The 12,591-nt window shown below is 46.7% G+C and overlaps 1 protein-coding gene and 1 non-coding gene across 2 annotated transcripts; both read left to right on the top strand.

Moving 5' to 3' along the window:
• Positions 1–4,995: 4,995 nt before the first annotated feature.
• On the top strand, positions 4,996–7,242 carry LOC125546366 (30S ribosomal protein S17-like). The gene is made up of 2 exons (XM_048710614.1): positions 4,996–5,293; positions 6,985–7,242. The coding sequence occupies exons 1-2, from the start codon at positions 5,132–5,134 to the stop codon at positions 7,135–7,137; spliced, it is 315 nt and encodes a 104-aa protein (XP_048566571.1). The 5' UTR covers positions 4,996–5,131; the 3' UTR covers positions 7,138–7,242.
• Positions 7,243–7,949: 707 nt separating this feature from the next.
• On the top strand, positions 7,950–8,023 carry TRNAV-AAC. The gene has a single exon. It is a non-coding gene; the product is annotated as a tRNA-Val (tRNA).
• Positions 8,024–12,591: the final 4,568 nt, after the last annotated feature.

The raw sequence follows: 12,591 nt of genomic DNA on the forward strand, positions 1-12,591 counted from the left end.
TAGAGGGGTAGCCGATGAAGATGCAAGTGACAGAACGAGGTGCGAGTTTGTGAGGAGCGGAGTCGGCGGTGCTAGGATAGCAAAGGCACCCGAAAATACGCAAGCCATCATAACATGGGGGCGTACCGAAGAGAAGATGGTGAGGTGCATAGTTCCACCATGGGCGATAGGGGCGAAGCTTAAGGAGAAGTGAAGCAGTGGCGAGTGCGTCCGGCCAGAAACGAGGTGGCACGTTAGCATGGAACAGGAGTGTGCGAACGCAGTCATTCAGAGTGCGAAGGACTCATTCGGCTCTACCGTTCTGCTGTGAAGTATACGGGCATGTGAGATGAAAGACTGTGCCGTGGTGCGACAGAAAAGTGCTGAAAGCAAGGTTGTCGAACTCTTTTCCATTGTCAGTCTGAAGAGCAAGGATGGGACACCCAAACTGCGTGCTGACATAGGAGTAAAAAGCCGTCAAAATGGAGAGTGCATCTGACTTTCGTCGTAAAGGAAACATCCACACGTAGTGAGAATAATCATCAAGGATAACCAGATAATATAAATAGCCCGAATTACTGGGAATCGGAGAGGTCCACACATCACTATGAATCAAGTGAAAAGGAAAAGAAGCTATGGTGGTCGAGTTATTAAACGGGAGGCGAACATGTTTGCCGACACGACAGGCATGACAGGTGGGATCCTCCATATTATTACAATTTAAGCTGAAACTCCTAAGAATATGACGAAGTGTGACGGGGTTGGGATGAACCAAACGAGCGTGCCAGAGATCAATGCTAGCGGAGAGAGCAACCGGTGCGGTGGTGGAGGTGGACGGAGGATGCACCGGATAGAGCTCATCGAGGCTGTCACATCGGTGAAGTACCATCCTGGTTCGAGCGTCCTTGACACAAAAACCAAGCTCGTAAAATTCAACATTAACAAGATTTTCACGAGTTAAACAACGAACGGAAATAAGGTTCTTAATAAGATGAGGTGACACAAATATGTTAGACAAAGTAATAGGCATGGAACTGGAAGGAAAAGAAGTGTGCCCGACATGTGTGATAGGGAGTGTGGAACCCTCGCCGACAATGATGCGGCGGTCAGCGGTGACGGGAGTGTAGGGGGCAAGATTACCAGGATGAGCAAACATGTGAGCCGTAGCCCCGGTGTCCATGTACCAATCACCGCCTCCAGTGTAGTTGTTCGGCATAGGCGCGGTGTGCAGCGCGGCGAGAAGCGTCGGATCCCAAGGCGCCGGTGGCAGGGTCGGTGAGGGCGGAGGTGGGGCCGCAGGGAGACCGTAGGCGCCGCTCAGCTGCGGCGGTGGGTATCCTCCATACGTCTGCGGAGCCGCGTAGTACGCCTGGTGCGCCGGTGGGCGCGACACGGAAAGGGTCAGTGCAGGAGCCCGTGGAACCGGCATGGTGTACGCATGAACAACGTCGGTCCATGGCTTGTAGCCGGAGGCCCACGGAGGGGCACCTGCTGCTGCTGATGGGGTGGGTCGGTGCCCTGCGACTGCCGCTGTTGACCGCCGCGGTGGCCCCCACCGTACTAGCCCCCACGGCGTCGTTCGACGAGAGGGCGGGCGGTTCATTGATATGTCTCCAACGTATCTATAATTTTTAATTGTTCCATGCTATTATATTATCAACCTTGGATATTTTATATGAATTTATATGCTATTTTATATGATTTTTGGGACTAACCTATTAACCTAGAGCCCAGTGCCAGTTTCTGTTTTTTCCTTGTTTTTGAGTATTGCAGAAAAGGAAAACCAAATGGAGTCCAATTGACCTGAAATTTCACGGAGATCATTTTTCGACCAGAAGAAGCCCATGGAGTACCGGAGATGGGCCAGAAGAGTCCCGAGGCCACCACAAGGGTGGGGGACGCGCCCTACCCCCCTGTGCGCGCCCCCCTACCTCGTGGCCGCCTCGGGGACCCCCCTGACTTGTTCCCGACTCCAACACCTCTTATATAACCCCAAACTTCTAGAAAGAAACCTAGATCGGGAGTTCCGCCGCCGCAAGCCTCTGTACCCATCAAAAACCAATCTAGACCCGTTTCGGCACCCTGTCAAAGGGGGGATCCCTCTCCGGTGGCCATCTTCATCATCCCGGCGCTCTTCATGACGAGGATGGAGTAGTTCTCCCTCGGGGCTGAGGGTATGTACCAGTAGCTATGTGTTTGATCTCTCTCTCTCTCTCTCTCGTGTTCTTGATTCGGCACGATCTTGATGTATCGCGAGCTTTGCTATTATAGTTGGATCTTATGATGTTTCTCCCCTCTACTCTCTTGTAATGGGTTGAGTTTTCCCTTTGAAGTTATCTTATCGGATTGAGTCTTTAAGGATTTGAGAACACTTGACATATGTCTTGCATGTGCTTATCTGTGGTGACAATGGGATATCACGTGATCCACTTGATGTATGTTTTGGTGATCAACTTGCGAGTTCCGTGACCTTGTGAACTTATGCATAGGGTTTGGCACATGTTTTCGTCTTGACTCTTCGGTAGAAACTTTGGGGCACTCTTTGAAGTCCTTTGTGTTGGTCCTTTGTGTTGGTTGAATAGATGAATCTGAGATTGTGTGATGCATATCGTATAATCATACCCACGGATACTTGAGGTGACATTGGAGTATCTAGGTGACATTAGTGTTTTGGTTGATTTGTGTCTTAAGGTGTCATTCTAGTATGAACTCTATGATAGATTGAACGGACAGAATAGCTTCGTGTTATTTTACTACGGACTCTTGAATAGATCGATCAGAAAGAATAACTTTGAGGTGGTTTCGTACCCTACAATAATCTCTTCGTTTGTTCTCCGCTATTAGTGACTTTGGAGTGACTCTTTGTTGCATGTTGAGGGATAGTTATATGATCCAATTATGTTATTATTGTTGAGAGAACTTGCACTAGTGAAAGTATGAACCCTAGGCCTTGTTTCAACGCATTGCAATACCGTTTGTGCTCACTTTTATCATTTGTTACCTTGATGTTTTTATATTTTCAGATTACAAAAACCTATATCTACCATCCATATTGCACGTGTATCACCATCTCTTCGCCGAACTAGTGCACCTATACAATTTACCATTGTATTGGGTGTGTTGGGGACACAAGAGACTCTTTGTTATTTGGTTGCAGGGTTGCTTGAGAGAGACCATCTTCATCCTACGTCTCCCACGGATTGATAAACCTTAGGTCATCCACTTGAGGGAAATTTGCTACTGTCCTACAAAACTCTGCACTTGGAGGCCCAACAACATCTACAAGAAGAAGGTTGTGTAGTAGACATCATTCATAAGGCAGCGGAAGCAGCCCCTGCTGCTGGGGCGCCGGGTACGGTGGCGGCAGCGGGAAGGACGCCGGGTGGCGCGGCGGCGGGGGCGCGGCCGGGGCAGCTGGAGGCGCCGAGGACCCGCCGCGGGTGGTGCCGGCGGCGAGTGCGCTGTGGATGGCCCGGGCCTTCACCTGCTTGATCTGCCGCTCCTCCAAGCAGAGGTACGCAACGAATTTGGCGAAGGGCGGGTTGGGATGAGGCTGAGGTTCGCCACGGTGTTGCCGAAGTCCTCGTTGAGCCCGTCGGTGAGCGTGCTGAGGAGGAGGTCATCATCGATCTTCGCGCCAATATCGCGGAGCTCGTCAGCGAGAGTCTTCAGGCGGTGACAATAGTCGTCGATGGAGGTGTTGTCCTGCTGACACCCAAAGAACTCTTGCTGCAAAAAAACGCTACGCTGGAGCTGGTTGTCGGTGAAGAGCCCGTTCAGCTTGGTCCACACGACGCAGGCATCGTCACCGTCCTGCACGACCGTCTGGAAGAGGTCCGGTGAGATGGTGAGGAAGAACCAGTGGATGATCGTGGTGTCGATGGTGGACCAGTCATGGAACTCGGGGACGAGGCTGGAGTCGACGGTGCCGTCCACGTGGTCGATGAGGTGATACTCCCGGAACACAAGGGAGAAATACGCTTTCCACGTTAAGTAGGAGGAGTTCGCCTACGAGAGACGAACCAGCGCCCGCTCAAAGATGTTTAGGTTGCGGATGTCGTTCACGTCGGGAGGGTTGGCGTCGGCGAACGGATTGGAGTTGGCGGACGCAGAAGACGTGACGGACGACATGGCGAGGATGAGGTGGCCCGGTGGGCTCGGGTGCAGCAGCGACTTAGGTCGAGGCGGCGGGTTCGGCGGCGGAGCAGGCAACGGGGCTAGCGATCGGGTGGCTGGCGGGCTCGGGTGCAGCTGCTGCTAGCGTGCGATGTGGCGGCTAGCGTGCGATGCTGGCAACGCAAGGCAATCGGGTCAGCGGGGCGATCGAGTCAGCAGCGGCTAGCAGGGCTAGCGATTGATCTGTGAAGTGTTAGCGATGTGGGGCGATGCGAGGTTAGCGATTGATCTGTGCAGCGCTGGCGATGCGGGGCGGTGCGAGGCAAGCGATCGATCTGTGCAACACTGGCTAGCGGGGAAAGCGCGGGCGGGCGAGTGGCTAGGCAGCACGCGCACAGGGAGAGAAGGAGCGGCGGTCGGCGCGGGAGACGCGCTAGCGACGGCAGGGGCGAAAGGCTAGGGTTAGAACCTGGAAACTCATACCATGTATGATGTGGGAATTACGTGGTGTATTCCTCAAGTGCAAACGCACGTATATATGATATACAGGAGTAGGCCACGACCTCAACTATATAAGGCAACTAGAAAGTGGGCCCAATACATAATATGCACAACACATGTACTCAACAAAAAGTACCCGCAACTCGCCTTGCATTTTTATTTCTTTTTTAGAATCAGCTCCCCTTACAAATGGGTCCCTTGGTTTCGGATTAGCGGCACTTGAAGGTTTTTTTATGTTCTTTTTTTGTGTGTAACACTTGAAGGTTAAATCTGACGTCTGATTAATAGGTACACTTAAGGCTCATCTGGCCCACTTGAAGTCTCTACTGGATCAGCCTGCGCCGCCCGCCCAGGCCCAGCAAGCAATTAGCACAGCCCAGCTCGGCCCCGATACGAGTCAGTCAGTGTCGCCTCGTGCCCTAGCGGAAAACAGCAGCAGGTGTTTCGCATCTCAACCTACCCGCCGCCGCCGCCGCCGCTAATCTCAACAACGTTCGTCCGTCCGTCGGGGGGAGAGGAGAGGAGAAGAGAAGAGATGAAGCCGGTGGTGGGGATCGTGGTTTCGAACAAGATGCAGAAGTCGGTGGTAGTGGCGGTGGACCGCCTCTTCCACAACAAGGTGTACAACCGCTACGTCAAGCGCACCTCCAAGTTCATGGCGCACGACGAGGCCGAGACCTGCAACATCGGCGACAGGGTACGTACGCCCGTCAGTAACCCAAATCGCCTGCTCCCTCCCTCCCTTTGTCAACTGTGTGTGACCTTCAATGTGATTGTGATGTGCCGAATCCAGACCCATTTCTGCAGTCTTTCTTGCATATGTTATCGACTTGTGTAGAGTAGACCAAGCTGGACTTTCTTTGTCAAGTGAGAATCAAGTTCAGAGAGTTCATAATAGGGATTTTGGATTATTGAAAGTGACTAGTGCAATCTTCAGTTGAGTATGATGAAATTCAGAGTTCAGAATAGGGATCTATGTGGTAATGTCAAGTGAGTATGAAATTTTATCATTTTAGAGTTCAGAACAGAGAGCTTCCGATTTTACTCAGGGTTGGAGGGGATTTGGTCCATACAGCTGAAGCTTAACTGCAGGTTTGAACGAATAAATAGCACAATCGAGTCGCCGCCTTCTTCTCTCAGCTCACCTGCAGTATGGCGACACACCGGTGTAGCCCAGGCGGCAATGTTCAACTTCAACCTAGAAGAGTCGGAAGAAATTGACTGAACAATGGACCAATATGGACCATTAGATCTACGAAAATCAACAACCATTCTTCTTTGGATTCGCTCCTACTTGCTCGCTTAGATTTACATAATCAAGTGATGTCATTGTTTGGAGGTGACGTTTGGAGGGAAACATGTGCTAATCCAAAGTTCAAAACTGGTGCACCATAGTAGTAGGGATACGTCAACCTATAGAAGCCAGCTAGATTGAGCAGTTTATTTCTTAGCATATTCTCTTAGTTTACCTTTTGGTGTTTTCTGTTTATTGGGGCTGGTCCGTTCCATTGGATAGTTATGCAAACTATGTTTACATGTTGCTCTTGTAGCTGAGAAATTTTGAGGTCCATCCAAAGAATGTAGTAGATCTATTACTAGCACGCTTTCTAGCTTTTTTTACTCCAATAGATATATATCCATCAATACATATTCTTGAACATGTCACATAATGGCACAGCTGTTTTATGTTTCCACAATACGTCGACCTAATATTATCACCGGGCTGAAGCTATCTAGATATTTTTCACTGGGATGAAGCTAGCTAGATTTAGCAGTTTATTTCCTGGCATATTCTCTTCTGTAAACCTCAAACAAGATAGATCTGGTTGACTTTCTTAGGCTTGTAAGCTCAAGTTCCATTAAGCTAGCTAGTTTATGGGAGAAACCAAATTATTGTTTTGTTTGCCATCTTTAGAGTAAACAATCTTGCCTCTTGAACACTTGACTGATGATGGTTGTTGTTATAGCAATGGTGATTTTTTTCTCCTTCCATCCTTCATAATATTTTAGGATACCATCGTTTCATTTGAAAAGAGTACTTGGACTTGTTGTTGTGTGCATGTCATGTCAGTTAAGGCTGCAATTTGCTCATAATATGTTTTCTGCTGAACAAATTTTGCTTTCACCACCGGGAGATAGATCCACATTACTTAGCAGCGGTTTGGTTTTACAAACAAGTTTGACTTTGAATATAAAAGGTTATACAGTTGCTCTGTCGAATAGATTAATGAGTTTGCCTCGTTTTGTCCTGTGGTCTGTTTATCTGCTTACTTTTTGGAGACTAGTGCTCTTTTTGCACTATGATTCATTCACTCAAGGTGTAACATAAACTATAACAGTTTTCTTCCTTCTTTCTTATCAATGATGGCTGCATCAATGTCTCTCCAGGTTAGGCTGGATCCTTCTAGGCCGTTGAGCAAAAACAAGCATTGGATTGTTGCCGAGGTTCTTCGCCGAGCTAAGATGTATGTTGCGCCGCCACCTGCACCAAAAGCTTCTGGTGCCACAACTCAACAAACTAGTACCAAGTCATCTGCCTGAAGATCCTCAGAGCCCAACACATACATGTCTTTCAGAATCTCTCTTCTGTACTGACCGACAGCATGTCCAGAACCATCTGACTGAATAAACATCGGCTGTTATGAACTGGTGGTTTTTGTGGTGCTCATCATGTTCAGCTTATCAGTTTATTTGTTTGCGATCCGAAACTTGGTGATGGGGAATTTATGTTGGACTGTGGAACCAATTTTCTTCACAATTCACACCTTCAAGTTCGCCCCAACAAAATTCTTAGGTGCAACTTAACCATTTCCACATGATAGTTCTCCATACATGGTGGAGGCCGTGTGATGGCGTTCATGCCGGAGCTGGGGCCATTCGATGTCTCTGGTAGCTAGCTAGTGTTCTGCTCATTGTGGCTGCTGTTGCTGTGCACCGGTGGCACTAAATTCCTGGCAGCAGTATTTCAAGCTTACTCTTTTGTTCTTGTAATAAAACGTTTGTTGAATGTACCTCGCTCAAATAAGTGCTCTTAGTTAGAACTATCGCATGGCGGCGTAATCCCAAATCTTATGCGAGTGTAGTGATGCTTCTATATCTGAATAAATATGTTGGTTGTGTGGGCTTTGCCGAAAAAGAAGAGGTATTCTATTGAGAAATAGTTCATCTCTGTTTATTTTTTGGTCTCTAAAAACGGGGAGAATTTGTTGGACCACATGGTATCTTTCTTTTCTTGAAGGGCTATTATTTAAGCATATTGTGGCATGATTTTCCAGATGAAAATAATTACGTGGTTCTGTTATCACGTCATCTTGCTGATTACTGGACTTATGTAACGACCAAGTTGTCACCGAGGTTTCGTGGTGTAGTTGGTTATCACGTCAGTCTAACACACTGAAGGTCTCCGGTTCGAACCCGGGCGAAGCCATCCAAATGTTTTTTTTTTGTTTTTTCTCGTATTTTCTATTGTGTAAAAAAAGAAAAAGAAAAACTCAATAACGAATTGAGAACCAAGTTGTCACCGAGGTTTCGTGGTGTAGTTGGTTATCACGTCAGTCTAACACACTGAAGGTCGTATTTTCTATTGTGTAAAAAAAGAAAAAGAAAAACTCAATTTGGCCCAAACAAGTCTCGAACCTGTGACCTTCGCGTTATTAGCACGACGCTCTAACCAGCTGAGCTAATAGGCCTTTTGTTGTTTAAATAGTTTTTCAGCTTTTATATTTATGTAAATTGAATAAAACTCGATGTTCAAACAAAATAAAACTGAATAAAACTCGCACACCGCCCCCCTTTGGTGAGAAGAAAAGAGTAAGAAGATCACTGGAGCCTCTTTTGGCTGAGCTGATGTTATGAATCACAAGAAAATCCATCTCTGCTCCAACCGATCTGCGAAATAACAACAAATCTTGGTCCTTGGCTATCTAGATTACCATTTCACTGCCCACGTTTGCAAGTATTCCTAGCTGTTGTGGCCCTTTTGTCATTGTTTCTGTGATGGGATGGGTAAGCAAATCATCTTGCAACAGCTACATAGTGATAAAAGTAAAAGACATGTGCAAGCGGGCAAGTAATCGCAACTATTCATGTGGTATCTCCGTAAGGGAGTTGTGCTAACAAAAAACAACCTCGCACAACGCAACTGGTTGGGAAATAAGAAGTGTTGTTTTTGTACTCATGACGAGACAATTAAACACCTCTTTTTTCACTGTAAATTTGCGCGTTCTGCGTGGTCAACCATCCAAATAGCGTCAAATTTGTATCCGCCCACAAGTGTTGCCAATATTTTTGGTCATTGGCTGGACGGTATTTCAAATGCATACAAAACGCTAATAAGGGTGGGAGCGTATGCCTTACTATGGTCGCTTTGGCTATGTAGAAATGATGTTGTTTTTAATGACAAAATTGTTTCTCCTTTACAGGTTATTTTCCGTTGTACACACTCGCTTCATACGTGGTGTACGCTACAACAAGCGGAGTACCAACCGCTATTCAAGGCGGTGTGTACGCTGTTGGAGCAGGTAGCTACGGAGGTTTTTACCCAACATGGATGGCAGCATAATCTCCGGCTCGGTCCACCATCTCTTTCGACATAGGCATAGTGTCGGTCTATGGACTCAACTGGTGCCGAATTGTCGGTCTTTTATCTTTCTGTTAATCAGACTACTTGTGTTTGGCTGTGTGCATCCTAATTATGCAGAGGCCGGGTGATACTCTTAATGTTTTGTATCACTTTGATGCTATATTTTGAGATAATAAAAACGCTCTTTATCGGAAAAAAATAATCGCAACTATACATACCCACTAAGCGATTCTAGAGAAAATAATAACTGCCGACTTTTGCATCACAGGATGCACATGGCCAAATTGCAAAAAAAAAAATAGTGAGGACACTTTTTCTTTAAAAGGAGGATAATTAACCCCCAGCCCCTACATCAAGCGATGTACACAAGCATTGAGTGAGAACACTTTTATGGAAGAAGAGCAACCTTTTTCATGGTATTCCTCCCTTTTTTTTGAAATGGAGGAGGACCCCGGCCTCTGCATTCTGGATGATGCATGTAGCCACTTTATTAATTATTCACACAAGACTTTACAAAGTCATACAACAGTAAGACTAAAGCCGCCGTCTAGGCAACATCTGTCGCTACTCCTATCCAGTTGATGAAGGGATGCTGATAGTCTGGGCCTAATACTAAACAGACCTCGCAGCCAAACCTAACATCTAAGACCTAAGGTCACATGCAGGACGCCCGTCGGGTATGAGGCCGCGCAGCCACCTACCACCAATCCATCTTCAGAATTGTACTGCTGCATCAACCTTGTCCGATCTAACTGTTGTCGATGCCACCATGACGCCAGACCGTGTCACCCTCCTACGCGTCCATCTCCGCGCATCGAACGCCCAGTCACCACAGCGCCATGCCGCCGAGACCCGCCGCCATCAATGAGTGAGATGACGCACCGCTCCACCAAAGAATCCGTCCTCTGATCCTACATCCAGCCGCTGCTCAAAAACGATGCCCCCATGAGGGAAAATGACGCCAAAAGCACCGCCATCATCTGATCCGGAAACTCCGGATCTAGGTTTTCACCTAGAGCAGCGCAAGCAAGTCGACAGAAGTTGCAATGGCGATGTCTTCAACAAGATAACAATGCAAAAAGGTCGCCGTCGCAGCCCACCATGGTTATAGCACGGTTTTCACCGGCAGCCTCGTCTCCCCACTCGACGCCAGGACTGGATGCGAGAATCCACAACCATCTAGCCGACCACCTCCGGCGTAGAAGATGGCCACCACCTCCACGCCCAGGACCGGAGCCCCCGGCGTCCTCGTGTCGCGGGCCTAGTCCAGAGGCCGCGTGCCACGCCGGAACAAAGGGTGCGCACGATGGCTCGAGGAACCACCACCCAGATCCGAAAGGGATCCAGATCGGGCAACCTAGCAGCCGATGTGATCCCTTCCTCGCCGCCGCCAGCACAACAACCCTGGTCGCCGCCGGCCTGCGCCACCGCCCTTGAATTGGCCGGAGTAGGTCGCCGCCACCCAGATCCGACCGTCAGCCGAGGAAGGTTGCCGCCGCCGCCATCGCCGGCCGGAGTGGTATTCCTCCCTTTGTATTCTTGGAAAGGAATATAACGGCTTGCATGGAGCATCCAAGACTGGTACCGGCCACCTCACTTAATCATTCATCATCATGTCAATCTTTTGTTTGTGACTTTTAAAACCATGGACGTATGCATGGGGATAGAAAAGATATACTCTTATGATGAGAAGAAAAAATTAAGAGGATGAACCAGAAGAGATATCATCGCAGGGAGCAAGTAGGAAAATCAAGCTTGTAGGAGCCATCTACAAAATACTGCAAGAAATCTTTGCCCTTGTCTAGTTTTCCCATTTCACTGTCCATGCTTGTAAATATTTGTCTTTGTTGGAATCTTTTTTGTCACTGTTTTTGACTAATGTGATGTGATGCGTGCGCAAATCATCATGCAACCGTTACATAATAATGACATATATTATTATACAAAAAAACACAAGATTCCTTTTTTATTTCATTTTTTTCTCTGGCAAAAGATGGATGCCGGTGATGAGCCCGCTAGCATGCCATCTACAACTGGGAGTTGTTACAAAAAAAAATCCCTTGCGTTGATTTTGATCATATACTGATGTGTCATGTGGCGTTCAGAGTCTTACCATGTGTGTATGTATTTTGGAAATTTATGTATTGTATGTTGTTGTGCTTGGCTTGATTCTGAAGAAAAGGGATGCCCCATATGTATCAAGACCCATTGCTCTAGCCCTTTCTGTCATCGTTTTCTCCCCTCTAATGATGTCTTTGCGATTGAAAAACACGATAATCTTTCCATGAGAAAGAAGGAGCACATGTTCTAGAGTTAAACAAGCAGAGCGAGGCGAATCAATCGGTGTTCTTGCCAGGTTGCCAACCTGCATTCTGGAGGTTTCAATTTGGTTGTCAAGACCTGAGGCCTGCCTGAGGGGGTGCAGGTGTTGTCTTGCCAGCTTCAGTTTGCAAGGAAAAGACTCGCCCTGCTACAGAAGCAATGATACTTGTTGAGTAAGTAGGAACAGAGCAGCATGAATGGTGCGAAATTTGTGCAGTTACACTTACACATGAACAAAACAAAAGCACCCCATCTGCGACAGGTTTAGAAAATTCAGCGAGTGGAATCTTTTTCATTCCAGAAGAAAGGATGGTTGCAAGAAAAAAATATAATAAAAAATCTCAAAAAAGGGACATTTGGAAAAGATTGGTGAAGTGGATTTTTTTATATATATTCCAGAAGAATGGATGGTTGCAGGAACTGTTTTTTTTATCTCAAATGAAGGGAAATTTCAAAAAGCAAAAGCACCCGATCTGCGACACGTTTAGAAAATTCAGCGAGTGGAATCTTTTTATTCCAGAAGAAAGGATGGTTGCAGGAAAAAATTAAAATAAAAAATCTCAAAAAAGGGACATTTGAAAAAGATTGGTGAAGTGGATTTTTTTTATATTCCAGAAGAATGGATGGTTGCAGGAACTGTTTTTAAAAAAATTCTCGAAAGAAGGGAAATTTCAAAAAGCAAAAGCACCCGATCTGCGACAGGTTTAGAAAATTCAGCGAGTGGAATCTTTTTATTCCAGAAGAAAGGATGGTTGCAGGTAAAAATTAAAATAAAAAATCTCAAAAAAGGGACATTTGAAAAAGATTGGTGAAAGTGGATTTTTTTTATATTCCAGAAGAATGGATGTTCGCAGGTGTTTTTTTAAAAAAAATCTCGAAAGAAGGGAATCTTCAAAAAGTTTTTTGGGGCGAGAGAGGCTCGAACTGAAAAAGATTGGTGAAGTGGATTTTTTTTATATTCCAGAAGAATGGATGGTTGCAGGAACTGTTTTTAAAAAAATTCTCGAAAGAAGGGAAATTTCAAAAAGCAAAAGCACCCGATCTGCGACAGGTTTAGAAAATTCAGCGAGTGGAATCTTTTTATTCCAGAA

The sequence above is a fragment of the Triticum urartu genome, chromosome 3 (assembly GCF_003073215.2).
Source record: "Triticum urartu cultivar G1812 chromosome 3, Tu2.1, whole genome shotgun sequence".
Lineage (NCBI taxonomy): Eukaryota > Viridiplantae > Streptophyta > Magnoliopsida > Poales > Poaceae > Triticum > Triticum urartu.